The sequence below is a fragment of the Acinonyx jubatus genome, chromosome B3 (genome assembly GCF_027475565.1).
Source record: "Acinonyx jubatus isolate Ajub_Pintada_27869175 chromosome B3, VMU_Ajub_asm_v1.0, whole genome shotgun sequence".
Lineage (NCBI taxonomy): Eukaryota > Metazoa > Chordata > Mammalia > Carnivora > Felidae > Acinonyx > Acinonyx jubatus.
Window position 1 is genome coordinate 9005344 of NC_069386.1, and position 15956 is coordinate 9021299.

Below are 15956 nucleotides of genomic sequence, written 5' to 3' on the forward strand. Positions count from 1 at the left end.
CAATTATTGGCATACCAGCAGCAGCAGCAGCAGCATCATCATCATCATCATCATCATCATTATAATTTGCAAATAACCACTGAAATGATACACTAGATCCAAGGTTCCCTCGTTGGCAATCCGGTGACTCCAATACCTTCTCTGGCAGGTGGGGGAGAAGACTGACAGGCAGCTCAAACCAGCACAGCTATGATGGCGTCTATGCTCACAACACCCAGCCCAGGTGCTGGAGGCTCCACAGGCTAGGGCAGCCTCGAATACAGTGCAAGTTCAGCCTCTGCTCACATCCTGCATCCATTGCCAGCAAAAAATGGAGGCTGGAGGGTTGGTGTGAATTTGTTTCCTGAACAGTTGAGGTTTTCACTGACCTGCTGAGAGACTACTTTAAAACCCTCCTTGCAGAAACAGACTTTTTACAGAGAACACACGGCTGGTACCTGAGGGGAGGTGGGTAGAGGTATGGGGGAAACAGGTGATGGGGATTAAGGAGTGCACTTGTGATGAGCACCGGGTGATGTACGGAGGTGTTGAATCACTATATTGTACACCTGAAACTAATATTATACTCTGTTAACCAACTGGAATTCAAATAAATACTTGTAAAAAAGATGAAAGGAAAAAAACTAAAATGAGGTTATTATGGTGGGCCTAGTCCTATATGACTGGTGTCCTTATAAAAAGGGACATTTGGACACAGACAAGCACATAGGGAGAATGTCTTGTGAAGACAGAGGCAGAGATGAGGTGACGCTTCTACAAGCCAAGGGTCACCAGGACTGCTGTGACCAGCAGAATCTAGGAGAGCACCTGGGGCAGGTTCCCCCTCATGGCCCCAGAAGGAACCACCCTGGCGCCATTTTGAATTGGGACTTCTGGCCTCCAGGGCTGGGAGAAAGTCAATCTCTGCTATTTGAGCTGCTCAGTTTGTGGTGCTTTGTTATGGCAGCCCCCAGGAGACTCCTACAGGGAGGTCCCCGCGCCACTCTTGGGTGTGACAATTCCCCAGAAAGACTCTAAAAGCTCATTAAAAGCTGTTGTAGTTGCACTCATGATTTACAGGGACTCACATTACAGATGAAGATCAGCCAAGGAGAGAGGCCCACAGGGCAGAGGGCAGCTGTCTCAGTCTGCTCAGGCGGATCCAGCAGGACACCACAGACCGAGTGGCTGATGAACAAACACATTTCTTTCTCACAGTTCTGGGGGCTGGAAGTCCAGGTTGAAGACACCATCAGGTTCCCTCTCTGGTGAGAACCTGCTTCCTGGTTCACAGATGGCCATATTCTCACTGTGTCCTTACATGGAGCAGGGACCAGGGAACTCTCTGAGGCTCCTCTTATAAGGGTGCTCATTCTGCTCATAGGGACTGCACCCTCATCACCTCATCCCCTCCCAAAGGCCCTGCCTTCCCAAACCATTACTCTGGGGAGTAGGGTTTCAGCATATGGATTTGAGGGAACACAGGCATTAGTCTATCACAATCAGAGAGACACCAAACATGACATAGATAGATAGATAGATAGACAGATAGATAGATAGGAAATAGATACATAGATACATACATAGATGATAGATAAATAGGAAATAGATATATAGATACATAGATAGATGATAGATAGATAGATAGATAGATAGATAGATAGATAGATAGATAGGAAATAGATACATAGATACATAGATGATAGATAGATAGAAGTTAGATGGATAGATGTATATATTTTATATACATCCTGCTTCTAGCCTCACAGACCCTCTTTAATGCTTGTGCTTCCCTTTCTACTGTCTCCACCCTCTTCCTCTAACAGACATGTAATTCAGGGATCACGGTTTTCTTCCTTTTTTGCCCTTTTAATTCTTCTTAACACAGAGCAGAGAAGCAGCCAATAAGGCAGAGGGCAGAGGAACCGGCTGGAGCACACGAATTGCTGGTGTGAGAGAGCTTCTGGGTATCAGCAGTGGAGGGGGGTGTTTCACTAGAGATTTGGGGGACACAAGCTTACAAAGTATGGGGAAGCTTAGAAAAATTCAAAGCACTGCTTCATCCAGAGAAACAGAATGTTTGATGCAGCTATTTCATGACTGAGAGGCTCTGAAATCTGGAATGATAGCAAGAACCCATAGGTGATAGCTGACAGAAAATTAGATATTGGTTTGCAGCCCAACATTACGTGACTGTTCAGAGTCGGATGTGGGGGAGACGCTATTATTTGTTTTTAATAGGAAAAGTCTACAGATGCCGTTTTTGGAAAACAGTATTGTCGTCGACTGCCTCATTGCCTCATGTACACAGGTAGAGAAAAAGTGAAGGGTGTCCAGAGGGGAGCAATGAGACCGAGGAAAGGGCTATAGAGACAAGTTAACGTGAAGACAGCAGGGAGCATGGTGCCTGTGGAGCACGGCTGCCGTGGCCCCAGGTGAAGGGGAGTGAGCAGACGATGGCTATTTGGAAGGCGTCCACATCCTCGATAGAGAGGGTGTACATAGCTCATACTACGGTGTTTAAATTAGTCCTAATCAAGTGCAATTAAGGAATCTGTTGTTAGGGTTGAAATCCCGGAAACCTTAAACCACATATTCCACTGGGGTGCGGACAAGTAACGGCCCTTGCAGGTGCTCACTCTGGCCCAGGATGCTTTTCCTCTTGAACTTGGCCTGATAGCCTTTTTCAGTAATTCAGATCTCAGCTTAGATGTCACCTGCTCAGAGAAGAACTTGACCTCTCTCACAGAACACTTTCTCCCTCCACCTATGGGCGTCACTGCGGACAGCCTGACTTTAATGATGTCACAGAGCAATATGAAATTCTCTTCCTCATTGAATTCTTTGCTTCCTTAGTATCTGACTCTCCCGCTAGAATGTTTACTCCATAAGATCAGGGGTCTTGCCTGTCATATTCATGTCCAGATTCCACGACTCTAATTATTCCAATCACTGCTCACACTCATAGAGCAGCCAAGTCATGGCAAGCACTCCATTAAACGGAAGACATTTCCACATTAATATACTTAGGCTGTGCAATAACCTAGATTTTGTTATTTCCATCTTTTTGGAAAAGAAGAAACTTGAGACCCAGAAAGGTTGGGTGACTCCTCCAAGGTTTCACAGCTGTAAGTGCCTGGGCTGGGACCTGAACCCAGGTACTAGCTTTATAGTGAATACTGTGAACCACTGCACCACACAGTGTGTAGCCAATAAACATGTATTTTTTTAATTTATTTTTATTTATTTTTAATTTTTTAATGTTTATTTATTTTTGAAAGAGAGAGACAGAGCATGAGCTGGGGAGGGGCAGAGAGAGGGAGACACAGAATCTGAAGCAGGCTCCAGGCTCTGAGCCATCAGGACAGAGCCCAAAGCAGGGCTTGAACCCATGAACCATGAGATCGTGACCTAAGCTGAAGTCAGTCACTTAACCAACTGGGCCACCCAGGCACCCTGCCAATAAACATGTATTGAATGAATGAATCAATCAGCACAAGAGTGAACAAATGCATGAGGTTTTGAATCCAGAACCTCTGCCCATAGCAGCCAGTAAGAAACGTACTGAGGTTCTCACAGCTCTGTTCAGCAGGAACCATCCAGATATCATCCAACTGCAGAGGTGTTCCCAGGGTTAATTACCTGTGTGGTGCTGAAGAGGATCTCCATGCCCTGAGCTGCCAGGAAGGCCTCCCTGCCAGACCGGAGGTTGGCAATGTGCTTGAGGCAGAGCAGAAGCGTCCGGCGGATCAGCACATAGGTATTGGCTGTGTCATGGCCGTGCCAGTCCTGATGCAGCCTGAGCAAGCTGGTGACGTAGCCTCTGTTCACAGCCCTGCGGCTGTTAGACTCTGAAACCAATGGGAAAGGTGATGTCAATCACAGGTTCTCCTGGCTGTACCTGCCTGAGGATGCCCCGATGTACCTCCCGCAAGATTCTTATTATAAAGGGACTAATAATAACTTTCCACTGGAGAAAACTGGCAGATGTCACCTTCATCGAGTGATCAACATGGACATCACCATGTGTGTTGTGCTGAGAAAAACACAGCATCATTTCTATGGTGTTTCTGCCCAAAATGTATAGTCTGAATTTAACCATGAGGAAAACCAACAAACCCAAAATGAGGGGCATGCTACTAGTGATCTGATCTATACTCTTCAAAAATGTCAAGGTCATGAAAGGAAAAAAAAAAAAAAGAAGGGAAAAGACAAAGAAAAGAGAAATGAAGAGAGAAAGAGAGAAACAGGAAGGAAGGAAGGAAGGAAGGAAGGAAGGAAGGAAGGAAGGAAGGAAGGAAGGAAGGAAGGAAGGAAGGAATTTGGCTAAAGTATTTATATAATATGTAAGTACAATGTAGAATTATAATTTAGATCCTAGGCTAGAAATCATTTTTTTTTCTTTTGCTACAAAAGGCATTAGAGACGCATTTGGTAAAATTTGAATAAGGTCTATAAATTAGAAGTATTGTATCGATGTACATTAGATTTTGGTAAACTGTGGCTATGTAAAAGAAAATCGTGTGCTTAGGAAATTCACAATAGGAATATGTGAATGTCTGTAACTTATTCTTAAAAAGTTCAGAAAAAAACTGTAATAGTTAGGGGGATGGGATGAATGAGGGAGAGACAGAGACATTTCCACCAGATTTCCATTCTTCTTTTCCTAAATCTCAGTGGACTTAGGGTATTGTCATTGGGTTGAGCAAATTATAAGATTTAGTCTTGGAAGAAGACCCTGAATGAGACATGATATCTGAAAGGCTATCATGTGTAACAGCTATATTGTGTTTTTCCTAAAGAGCACAGAAGCCAGCTTATGGATAATCAAGGTCTGGCTCAGTCCAAGAAACGAATTCCTCATAGTCAACACTATTCAACAAAAGAATGGACTCTATGTGGAAATGGACATCCGGGCACTAACAATGTTAAGACAGGGATGGGAAGCCCACTCAGCAGGATGTGGTATGGGGTTTTCTTACATCTGATGGGGAACATAATAGAGTGCTTTTCTGGTTCCCTTCACGTCTACACAATTTCTCTTTGTTGACTGAATGATCCTGGTGGAGGCCTCCCATGAGACACACCCTAGAGGGTAAGTGCACAAAGTCCTAATTTTCCCAAGAGATACTTTAAATTCTCCTTGAAGAAATACAGAGGAAAAGGAGTCCAAGAATCCTGACTCAACACTTAACATATGCCCCTTTCCAGCTGAACCTCCTCGGGCTACTGGCTTGGTGGACAAATGTGTCCCAGCCCACATATACCCCACAGATGTCTGGTCATCTCTGCTTGTGTGGACAAGGTGCATTGGGAGGCTATCACCGGCCGACTCTCAGCACAAATGCCCAAATCTTGCAGCCCTGCTCTCATTACCACATTTCTCCATTACCCCCACCATTCACGCTGGCTTATGAGACAATATATGCTTCTGGCCGAGGGTGTGTGAGACAGATCCCCTGAGCCGTAATTGGAGAAGCAAATTTCAGCTCAAAGTCAGATTTTTTCCCTAAGACCATGTAAGTACACATAAGTGAAAAAATAACACAAAAACTCAGGGCTTTATTCCAGAGGGGTTTTCTCATAATATTAAAGAAATTCTTTTGTTGTTGTTGTTGCTTTCTGTGAGTTTGTCAAATTCTAAGTTGTCAGGCTTCACTGAGCCCCACTGAGATTTTTGACCCATTTGTACAGTTGGGACCATTGTTGTTTGTTTGTTTGTTTAATTTTTTTGTTTTTTCACTTTTACAACATTTCATTCAGCCATGACCCTGAACTGAGGGTGATGAGCTTTGTTTGCCAGGTGATGTGTTTGCAGAAGGTTTAAATCGCTGTCATTACCTCCTTTAATGAATTATTCTTTTGCATCAACCGTATTTCTCTCCTTGGCTGGTTGCAGCCACAAAGCACCAGAGTTCTTTACTGCCTGAATGAGGTTCCAGCCTATCCAATATCTGACGTTTAAAAGAAAATCGAGGATTAAGTAGGAGGTATTAAAGTATCACCCGCTGGAAAGATGCCAGAATAGCAAACACAGTGGACAGAGGCCCCGTGGGCACAGAGAGGTTAAGGTCTTCTGTCTTTTATCTATTTTAAGGGTATGAGACTAATAATGTGTTATCTTAATGACCTTCATCCCCTACTCTTTGGAGGGGTAGGGGGCAGGGATAATGGGGAAAAAATCTTTAATTGTCTCAGAGAAAAATCCCTTATCAAATCCTAATGATTTTATTCATGATTTCCCGTTAATCCTCAACAAGCTGCCATGTTTACTAACATCGAAAATGGCTACACCTCCTTCCCCCCTGACCCCACCTCAGTCAATCTTTCTCTAAGAATGGCTTGCAGAGTTTTGCAAAAGTCAACATGCCTCAAAAACCCTCAGCAAACTGAGGAAGAGCAAATGTGGAGAAGAGCTAAGACTGAAATGAGGGTCACCGAGATCAGTGATATGCAGGAGTTCTAGAAGATCTGAGAGGGAAACAGTGCTTCTCTAGGGGCCAAATAGCCATGAGAAAATGTTTTGGGTGAATGCAGGGTTCAGGGCAGGAGAGGGCTCCAGGTCCCCTGACCCTCTTCAAAACAGATCAGCTGCAGTTAAGTCTGTTTATATAAAGGACTTGCTACTAAGATTTCCTTGGGAAAAAAATTCCTGCTCCTTAATTTTTTTAAGATTTCTCAAGTAGATTGGTTTATCTTAAACTTCTAGGAGGATGGGGGTAGGTTGGACAGAGAGGAGATATGAGTTTAAAATCTCACTCCTCACTCCCACCCCTTCTCGAAGGCACTCTCAGTGCCCTGTCTCCATCCTGTTGAATGTCTTCTCTGGCCAGTTTTCTTTTGGCAAATCCATGAACTCAACCTTGACCTTCCCTCTAATTCACCCTCCTATATTCTACCACTTCTGCCTCTCCAGATTATATTATCCTCCAGAATGAAGTCTGTGTAGCTAATTATGTCTGAAATGTTACCTAGCAATATTCTTATTTTTACCCCACGTATTTCTTCATTGAGGTTCAGATGTTTTTTTTCTTCTTTTGGCTCAGACCCCATCGATGCAGATTTTTACACTCAGGTAAAAAGAAAAAAAATAAATAACTGGAAGGGAATGTGCCAAGATATCACTAGTACTTACAGAGGAGGAAAAGACTGAGGATTCTATTTGCTTTAGACTTTTTAGATTCAATTTAGGCTTTTCTGTAGTTCTTATTCCCCACATACTCTACAATGCATTTTACTAATCAGGAGCAGTAAAAAATATTACCTTTTTGACAGGAGGTCCTTAGACTATTGGTCATGCCATGTTGTAAATGCCTGTGGGCAGGGTGAACGGCCCCTAGGTTACTATAGCAACCAACTCCCTTTTTTACTCTTACCCCATCCCCTTCAAAAGTGAATTACCTGCCTACTCCCTGAAGTCATTTGAAACCCTGATCATCTCTATAGAGATGTTTATCCTTATAAAGAGGAAAGTCGAGATGCCTTCAAGACTCAAAGATTGACTGTCTCATGGGGAACAGTCACCCCCATGCCAGGCTGGTGGAGAAATGCTCTGTGACCCAGATTATTATACCTGCAAGCAGTCCACGCCTCTGCCACTGTTCCTTGGCAAAACCAAAGAAAATTTTCATCTCTGCTCTTCACTGCCCATATCTGGGAATTTCATCAGCCCTTTTAGGGTCAAGTGATGACTTAAAGCAGAGGCCGCGTGGGAACCTGCGGCAGAGCAACAAACCAAACAACACAATAGCCGCGCTCTCAGATGAGACGGACACATTATTGCAGACCTCTAAACTCCGCCATCCCTTAGTCACCCACCCTTCATGGCCTCGATGGGCCTGCTTGGCAGGCAGAGCTTCCAGGTGCCCACTTTCTTTTGGGACTCCTTGTACCTGGCCAGGAACTCCACCACTCTCCAGCTGTGTGGACTTGAACCTGTCAGTTCACTGCTGTATCCCTAGGTCTTTATCTGAATGACAAAACTAATAATATCCCTTCCTGGGGAGTTGTTGAGAAAATTACATGAGATAATACACACAAAGTTGATAGCTCCATGCCTGACGCATACTAAGCACCCAATACCTGTTACCCATTATGACTGTCATTATCAACGTGATAAGCAAAATCTACTTATGGCTCCAACTTCCCCTCTATTACTATGGACAACAAAGTGCCAAATGCTCGGGATATGAACATATTCTTTTCGACAGCTTCATTCAAGAACAGGAGCTCCAGGGTCACATAGCTGTTGATTTGAATGTTGACTCTACCAGTTACCAGCTCTGAAACCTCAGTTCAGTTGCTTAGTCACTCTCAACTATATTTCCATCATCCGCAAAGAGTAACACAAGATAAAAAAAGATTAATTACAACATCAGCCCTACAAGCTCATTAGAGGGAATAAATGCTTAGCATAGCACCCGGCACAAAGCTTGTGCTCGATAAATGAGAATTCCCTTCCCCATAAGGATGACATCAAACTTCACATACCTTTTACCGGTGATAATTCCCCAAGGAAAAGTTTCTAAATAAGTAAAATGTATAGTCAAGTGTCTTCAGTCTCCGTGTAACATAGTTGACTTCTCACCCCAAAATATCCACCAGTTTTACGTTGCTGCCCATCTATCCTTAGACATCCTGATAGAGACACACTGAGGGTCACACCCCAATTTATCCCAGGTGTCCTTACAGAAAAGTCCATAATGCAGACCTTTATTGTTGCCCTCTCTGGCAAAATTTACCTCAGATGGGTCCCATTACACCAAAGCTTTTTATAGAGGACTGGCTAATGTTCTAAGATCCTCTTGACTGATAATGCTTAACTGGCTAACAGCCCATCCCTGCCTTTGATAAGGCACATAGGAGTAAGAATAAATACAAGGATTCCAGGCTCCCATCATTCTTGAGAACAGAAATTATCTTCAGCCACACAGCGTACTATGACATTACCATCCCAAGAACTTCTTGCCCAGGGTGATTAAATAGCTTTATCCTCTGTTTTAGGAATTTCATGAAAATCCATTCATATGAACTATTGACAATTCAGCTAGTCCTTTTCAGGACTAGTGGCCCCTTCTCAGAGCTGAAGACCACTGAACTGTACATACCAAATGTCCATTTACTCTTCAAAGTTTGCTTCCAAACCCTCTCTGTGCTATGTCCCCCAACTCTGAGCTATTACATCACAAACATTGCCTGATCCCAACCAGGACCCCACACTGAAAGACCCATTTTGGGTGTGCCTGGGTGGCTCAGTTGGTTAAGCGTCTGACTTCAGCTCAGGTCATGGTCTCACGGTTTGTGAGTTCAAGCCCCGCATTGGGCTCTGTGCTGACAGCTTGGAGCCTGGAGCTTGCTTCAGATTCTGTGTCTCCCTCTTTCTCTGCCCCTCCCCCTGTCTCAAAAAATAAAACATTAAAAAAAAATTTTTTTTAAAGAAAGACCCACTTTGCACACAGTACTCTCATTCTATAATAACCACCCGAGAACTCCCCCTTGAGGGACATTATTAAAACTCAAGGTAATGGTGACCTTAACTATGGGAAACAATATGCTTGCCTTTGTAACACATTACTTTTGTGGTCTTTACAGGGAGTCAATTTAGAAGATATTTCTGGACAAAGCAGGCTTTTACCAAGACTTATAAATCATATTATATGAACAACGAGCTGCCTACTCTGCCATTATAACACCATTTACAATTATGGAGTATTTGTTTACTGAATGTTTCCTATGTTCTCAGTACTGGGTTAATCATTTTACATGATTATCTCATTTATCTCATGGAAATGCTTTGAGATAAGCATTATCTTCCTCCTTTTACAAATGAAGGCACAGGGGCTGGGAGAAGTCAGACAACTGACTGAAGCCCTTAGAGCTCACAAAAGCCCTATCCATGATTCCAGTGGGACTCCCCATCTGCCACCAAAGATGAAATCCCACACTGTTACTCCTGAAGCAATGATAGTTTACACCTTTTTGCACCCAGAAAAAGCCCTTTAGCTGTTGCCAGAGTAACCAACTTCTTGAGGAAGGTTCCTGAAAAGCTACTGGAGATAAAGCCAGTGAACACCTGAAGCCTGGGGTGCTTGAGGGGAGTGGCTTGCAGCCAATTTTACCTTGGCTCAGCCCTTCCATGCATCCAACTTCTCTGTTCCCTCCCAGGCCCCTAAGTTGTGAGGAGAGTTTATTTTTAATAGGAAACTTGACAAGATTTAAAGGTCCCAGGACACCTGTGGCTCTTCAGGTCACTGGAGGAGGTGTTTGGGAGTCTCCCTGACTCTCAGCCAGTGATTCCATGAGGCCAGTCCAGAAGCCAGGCTCTGATGGGAGTGCTGTGCTGTGGGGCAGGAGGGAACAGGCCAGCTCTCATGGGCTCCTCCCCCTGGTGGCTGCAGCAGGTCTTGCTCACAAAGAAGGAGCAGAAGTACATGTACTGAGACAGGGCTAATCTTAATGTCATTGATGGTGGAAATTCTACATGACTATCATTAGCCCAAATAAGAATGATGCTATTGAATTAGCTTGCAGGGATCCTTTTTTTTCCCCTTTTTTAGAATAGATGCATTTCAGGAAATTTGACTATAAAGTAAATTTTGATTTCAACTGAAGGTGTTTTCCCACTGACCGCCTTTAAAAAATTAAAGATGCTTTTCCTAAGCCCTAGAAATCACAGCTGAGAGGCATTAGAGAACATCCTTCACAGCAGTTTTCAATCTAGACTCTTGCATTGCTTTTATTTTTTAATCGCCAATTCTTTCTAATACCTCTCCATAGATATGTTCCCAAACCCTAGGAATTTCTCCACTCTCAGGAAAGCCTCGGAACCCACATCTTCCTATTCTGCTAGCCCTTGGTGAGAACCATGTCTAAGGAAGGGCGTTAGGTTGGGATGCTAAAAGAGAAGGTGGTACCATCATGGACCTACTCCAGACACCACACCACACACCTCCAGTTCAGGGCTCATCATTCCCCGTGATGGATCAATCTCATCTTGTACTTTATCAATTCTAAGGAATGTATTTTTTCACATTGGCATTTCCAAAATTAAGGTGCTTCTAACCGATGATAGTGTTTCCATTATAACTGGCAGTGTTTTTTCACTCAGTGGTACATAAAAAGTTGTACATCTTATAGTCAATGACGTCTTAGGTTTGAGGAAATATGATTAACTTTTCAATATTGTTAGTTTGAAAATTCTCGGGTCGCCTGGGTGGCTTGGCCGGTTAAGTGTCCGACTTCAGCTCAGGTCATGATCTCATGGTCCATGAGTTCAAGCCCCGCATCGGGCTCCGTGCTGACCGCTCAGAGCCTGGAGCCTGTTTCAGATTCTGTGTCTCCCTCTCTCTCTGCCCCTCCCCTGTTCATGCTCTGTCTCTCTCTGTCTCAAAAATAAATAAACGTTAAAAAAAAATTTTAAAAAAAAGAAAATTCTCTAAAAGGACTTCATTCCCAGCAAGAGGTTATCACTTGAGAGGTTTTCTCTGCATATGCAAATATGCAGAGGCATTTGGTCCTGAAAGCCAGATCCTGCTGTGGTGAGGTACTCAGTAAACTGTCAACTGAAATTATGCTCATATTCCCCACATCCAAGGCACCACCATTACTTCATTCAACAAACACTTACTTAGCAAGTACTATGCACCAGCATATGCCAGGCACTGTTCTAAGCACTGGGGTACTACAGTAGGAGATGGGCTAGACCATGGCTTGTTTCCCATGGGGGAGCTGGAGAGACACACATCTAAATAGGCACACACACAAAGGGGAAAAAAATAATTTCAGATAGTGACAAGTACTACAGGGCAAAATAAAGAACAATGGTAGAGGGGTCCCTGGGTGGCTCAGTTGGTTAAACATCCAACTCTTGATTTCGGCTCAGGTCACAACCTCATAGTTTGTGAGTTCAAGCCCCATGTTGGTCTCCACACTGACAAGTCGGAGCCTACTTGGGATTCTCTCTCCCTCTTCCTCTGTTCCCTACCCCATGCATGCACTCTCTCTCTCTCAAAATAAATAAACATTTTTTTAAATTTTTAAATGTTTTGTATTTATTTTTGAGAGAGAGAGAGAGAGAGAGAGAGAGAGAAATGGAGCAAGAACAGCAGAGAGGCAGAGAGAGAGAGAGAGAGAGAGAGAGAGAGAGAGAGAATGAATCTGAAGCAGACTCAGCACAGAGCCTGATGTGGGGCTCGAACTCATGAACCGTGATCATGACCTGAGCCAAAGTCAGATGCTTAACCGACTGAGCCACCCAGGCGCCCCAATAAATAAACTTTAAAAAAATAGTAATGGTAGAGTGACTAAAGGCGCAACTATTCTAGATTGGGCGGTCAAGGAAAAGACACTTCAAGGAGACGGTATTAGTGCTGAGATCTGAATGATAAGAAGGAATCAGGAAGGAGAGATCTGGTAGCAGAAAATTCCAGAAATCTTGAGAGGAAAGCAAATGGAGAAGCCCAAACTTGGTGTACAGATAACAAAAAGTCTGCAGCCAAAGCGGGTAGAAAAAGTGAGACAAGAGTAGGAGATTATTGAAAAGGAGCGTAGGGATCAGAATGAGTGACCTCTGCCATTTTGACATCCATCATGGCAGGTTGTGTAAAAGTGGAGGGATATGTCACGCTGAGATTTTCTCACTCTCCTTTTTGTTATTTGTTTTCGTAATCTCTGCAAGAAAGCACTTAAGAATGATCATCTTTGCCTGGACCTCAATTTTTCCAGGTGCTTTCCCACCCATCCCAACTTTTATTTTGAGTCTAGACTTTGGTAGGGAAAGAAACACTTGCCAAGACCCAAGACAAGCCACTGTCCCATCTGAGTCCCTGCAGAAAACCTTCCTGGTTTCACTGTCTTTCCAGCATCAATTCATCAGAAGATGATACTTGAAGAGGAGAGCCAGGATTTACGCCAGAAATAAGAAAGCTGAGACCTTCCCCGTTGCTTTTCTCTGTCAATTGCTAAGTGAGATACCAGTCTGTCGGTGGCGTTGCCTGCTTCTGGCCAGGGACAGAGGAACAGTGATATCAGCGGGAAACACACCCGCAAAGTGAGGCAACATCCCATGCCAATCTGTACATGCTGCAGTATGCCTCCGGGCCTGGAGGGGGCGCTGCAGGAAGGCGGAAGCGTGTGCCTCCGCGAGGCTGGCTAAGACTGCCCTCTGGCCTTAGGGCGTTCAACAGCACAGCGGTAAGGAAGCACGGGACCCTAGCCTTGTGCTCCCTGGTTCCAGCTTGAGTCCTGTCACCCCTGATGCGTCTGGTCCTCTCTCCTATCACCCAGACTGTACTCACAGTAGACTCTTACGGGGGCCCTCTGCCTCCAGCTCTCCTACATGGCCCAACACATCTTACTAAAGCACAACTCTCAGTCTGTCATCCCCTAATCAATAATAGATAGATAGATAGATAGATAGATAGATAGATAGATAGATTAGATAGATAATGTGATGGCTGCAATGAAAGCTGGGAGTCTGGGGATGCCAGGTGGGGTCTGGTGTTCCCTGGGTCATACTGTATGGGTGGCAGTGCTTGCTTTGCTGTGCGCCCCTGGGATTGGGACAGGGGCTCAGGGAGAGGCTGAGCGGGGTCTCCAACCGCCCCTGCCACCACAGCAGCCTCACCATCATCCGTGTGCATGCAGTGGTCCTGGGAAGCATTTCATTTAGGCAAACTCTTATTTCTTAGGAAAAAAAAAAAGATATGAAATTCTCTGGAAGTGAAATGAAAGTATGGATTTTAATGCCAATATGTCAGGTTCCTATTACACAATCTTGGGCAAGTCAGTCAACCCCTTTGGGCCCCGATGTTTTCTCTACAGAACAGTTTCTCAGCCTTGCACGATTGCCTTTTGGGGCTAGATATTCTCATTTCCTGGGGAGCAGGAGTGGGGACTGCAGGATGTTGTGTGGCATCCTGGTCTTACTCACTAGATATGGCAACCAAAACGTGCCAAATGTCCCCTTCAGGGCAAAATCGCTCATGTCGAGAATCACTATACAATAGTTAAATATTTGCCTGTCTTGCAAGACTATGTAAAGATTAAATGGGATAATACATGAAAAGGTGCTTTGTAAAGTGCTAATATTAGAGTCTGGAGGAAACACCTGACTTACACCTCAACATAAACAAATAATTGTACAGTCAATCCTGAGTGTGATGAAGAAGTTACTGTGCACCTTCAGAGCCGGGAGATGTTTATCTTTTTTGTCTATCTCTTTAAATCTCTGTGATACTTTATCTTTGTCAATCCATACCCAGTCATTTATTATGCCAGGATTATACAAGTTCTAAAGTCTAAAACATTTAGAGCTCAGCAACCTTGGATGTTAACCCCTGATTCCCTAGAATGGAAACTAAATAAGGGTATTCACTTGGGTCAACTGAACGGGCCAGATATGCTGAATTCAATGATTTATCTATTCCTTTTGCAGAAAAAGCTTCTAGAGGGAAGACAGAGGCTGAAAGCAATTGTGTCTCATTCAATACTCAGGGGATATGTTAGGAGATGAATTTACATTGCAATAGGCTTTATGCCTTTGTAGGATCAATTCCTGAAATTCCCAGGATTTTCCAAATGGCAGTGATAATAAAGTGAGACGTGATCTTTACGGAGATGTACTAAGATCCAGCATTATGCTCCTACCACATGTACATCACCCTGTTTAAATCTTACTAATTATCCTTGGAGGGTATCGTTTTCCCCACTTTACAGATGAAGTGGTTCCAGCACAGTCACTAAGGAACACACCCAGAGGGGCTCTGATTGGAATCCACAGAAGATCAGAGCCAGCTTCGAGACCACTATCCAAACACTATTCTCCACAAGGTCTTATCCTTTCAGAGAATAAGTGGTTTGAGCTTTTAGCAAACACACACCCTTCACACATGACCCTGAGCCTCCTTAAGGAGGCATTCACACTGTTGTCAAAGGAACACCTTGGCTCAAACTTAAAGGCAGATAATCAAGCCAGAGGGAAAGCCCTGGATACAGAACTTACATTACTAGGGCTTACATTACTGCAAGAGTACAGGACCACCTGGGTAAAAGACAGCATCCTGTGTGGGTGTAAGAACCAGGATTGGTTCCAATCTCATTACAACAGTATGTGATGTAGCCAACACTTTTGTGCCTAAGAGGAAAAACTCAACACCACCATCCACAGCTCTGTTAGATGCGGTGTGGATGCCTCCAACCCCCCAGACATCTTGGGAGGGTGGTTCACCATCCTGCCCATACTTCCCACCGTTATAATCTCCACTGGATGATGAGCCTCCCCATTTAATTAGATTTAGTTGAATTGTTTAATTGAGTCTCTTGGCTCCAAGAGACTTAAAAGTTCCTCAACCAGGTCTCAGTGATGAATACAACATTTCGGATCTTTCTCTGAGTCAAACAAACTTCACTATGGCCACCTTCCTTATGACCACCACATAGTAAAAACCAAGCACACTTTTCCAACCTCCTGGAGGACGTGTCCACGCATCTTTAAGCCATAATCTCAGACCACAGACTGAATGCTGAGAGCGTCCCGAGAGAAAATTTATTTCAGAGGTTCTCAAACTTGATTCCTTTAAGCCCCAAGGAACATAATGGAAGTTTCTCAGAGTCAATCAGGAGCCACCGAAGGGAGTTATACAATAAGTGAGTCACAGGAATAAAAAGTAGAGCATAGGGGAACATAGTCGATAAGACTGTAAAAATGTTGTATGGAGACTGCATTTATCGTGGTGAGTACCACATAATATACAGAGTGATGGAATCAGTACATTGTACACCTGAAACTAATAAACCAGTGGATATCAACTCTACTTCAATAATAAGCATATAAATAAATAAATAAATAAATAAATAAATAAGCAAGTAAGCAAGCAAGCCAGGAAAAGAGGGGGTAGCCAGGGACAGATCAGGCTATCATTCTATCATTCGTTGGGGCCTCCCACTTCTGCTTCCATTTTATCTACTTGAGATGTGTC

At 43.8% G+C, this 15956-nt stretch overlaps 1 protein-coding gene across 4 annotated transcripts in view; it reads right to left on the reverse strand.

Annotated features, from left to right (window-relative positions):
- AGBL1 (AGBL carboxypeptidase 1) overlaps positions 1–15956 on the reverse strand; it is a 938649-nt gene that overhangs the window by 607563 nt on the left and 315130 nt on the right. For all 4 annotated transcript variants that reach the window (XM_053223586.1, XM_053223587.1, XM_053223588.1 and 1 more), the window contains one exon: positions 3622–3830. In XM_053223586.1, the coding sequence (XP_053079561.1) occupies positions 3622–3830 (209 nt within the window). The remainder of the gene's footprint in view (positions 1–3621; positions 3831–15956) is intronic.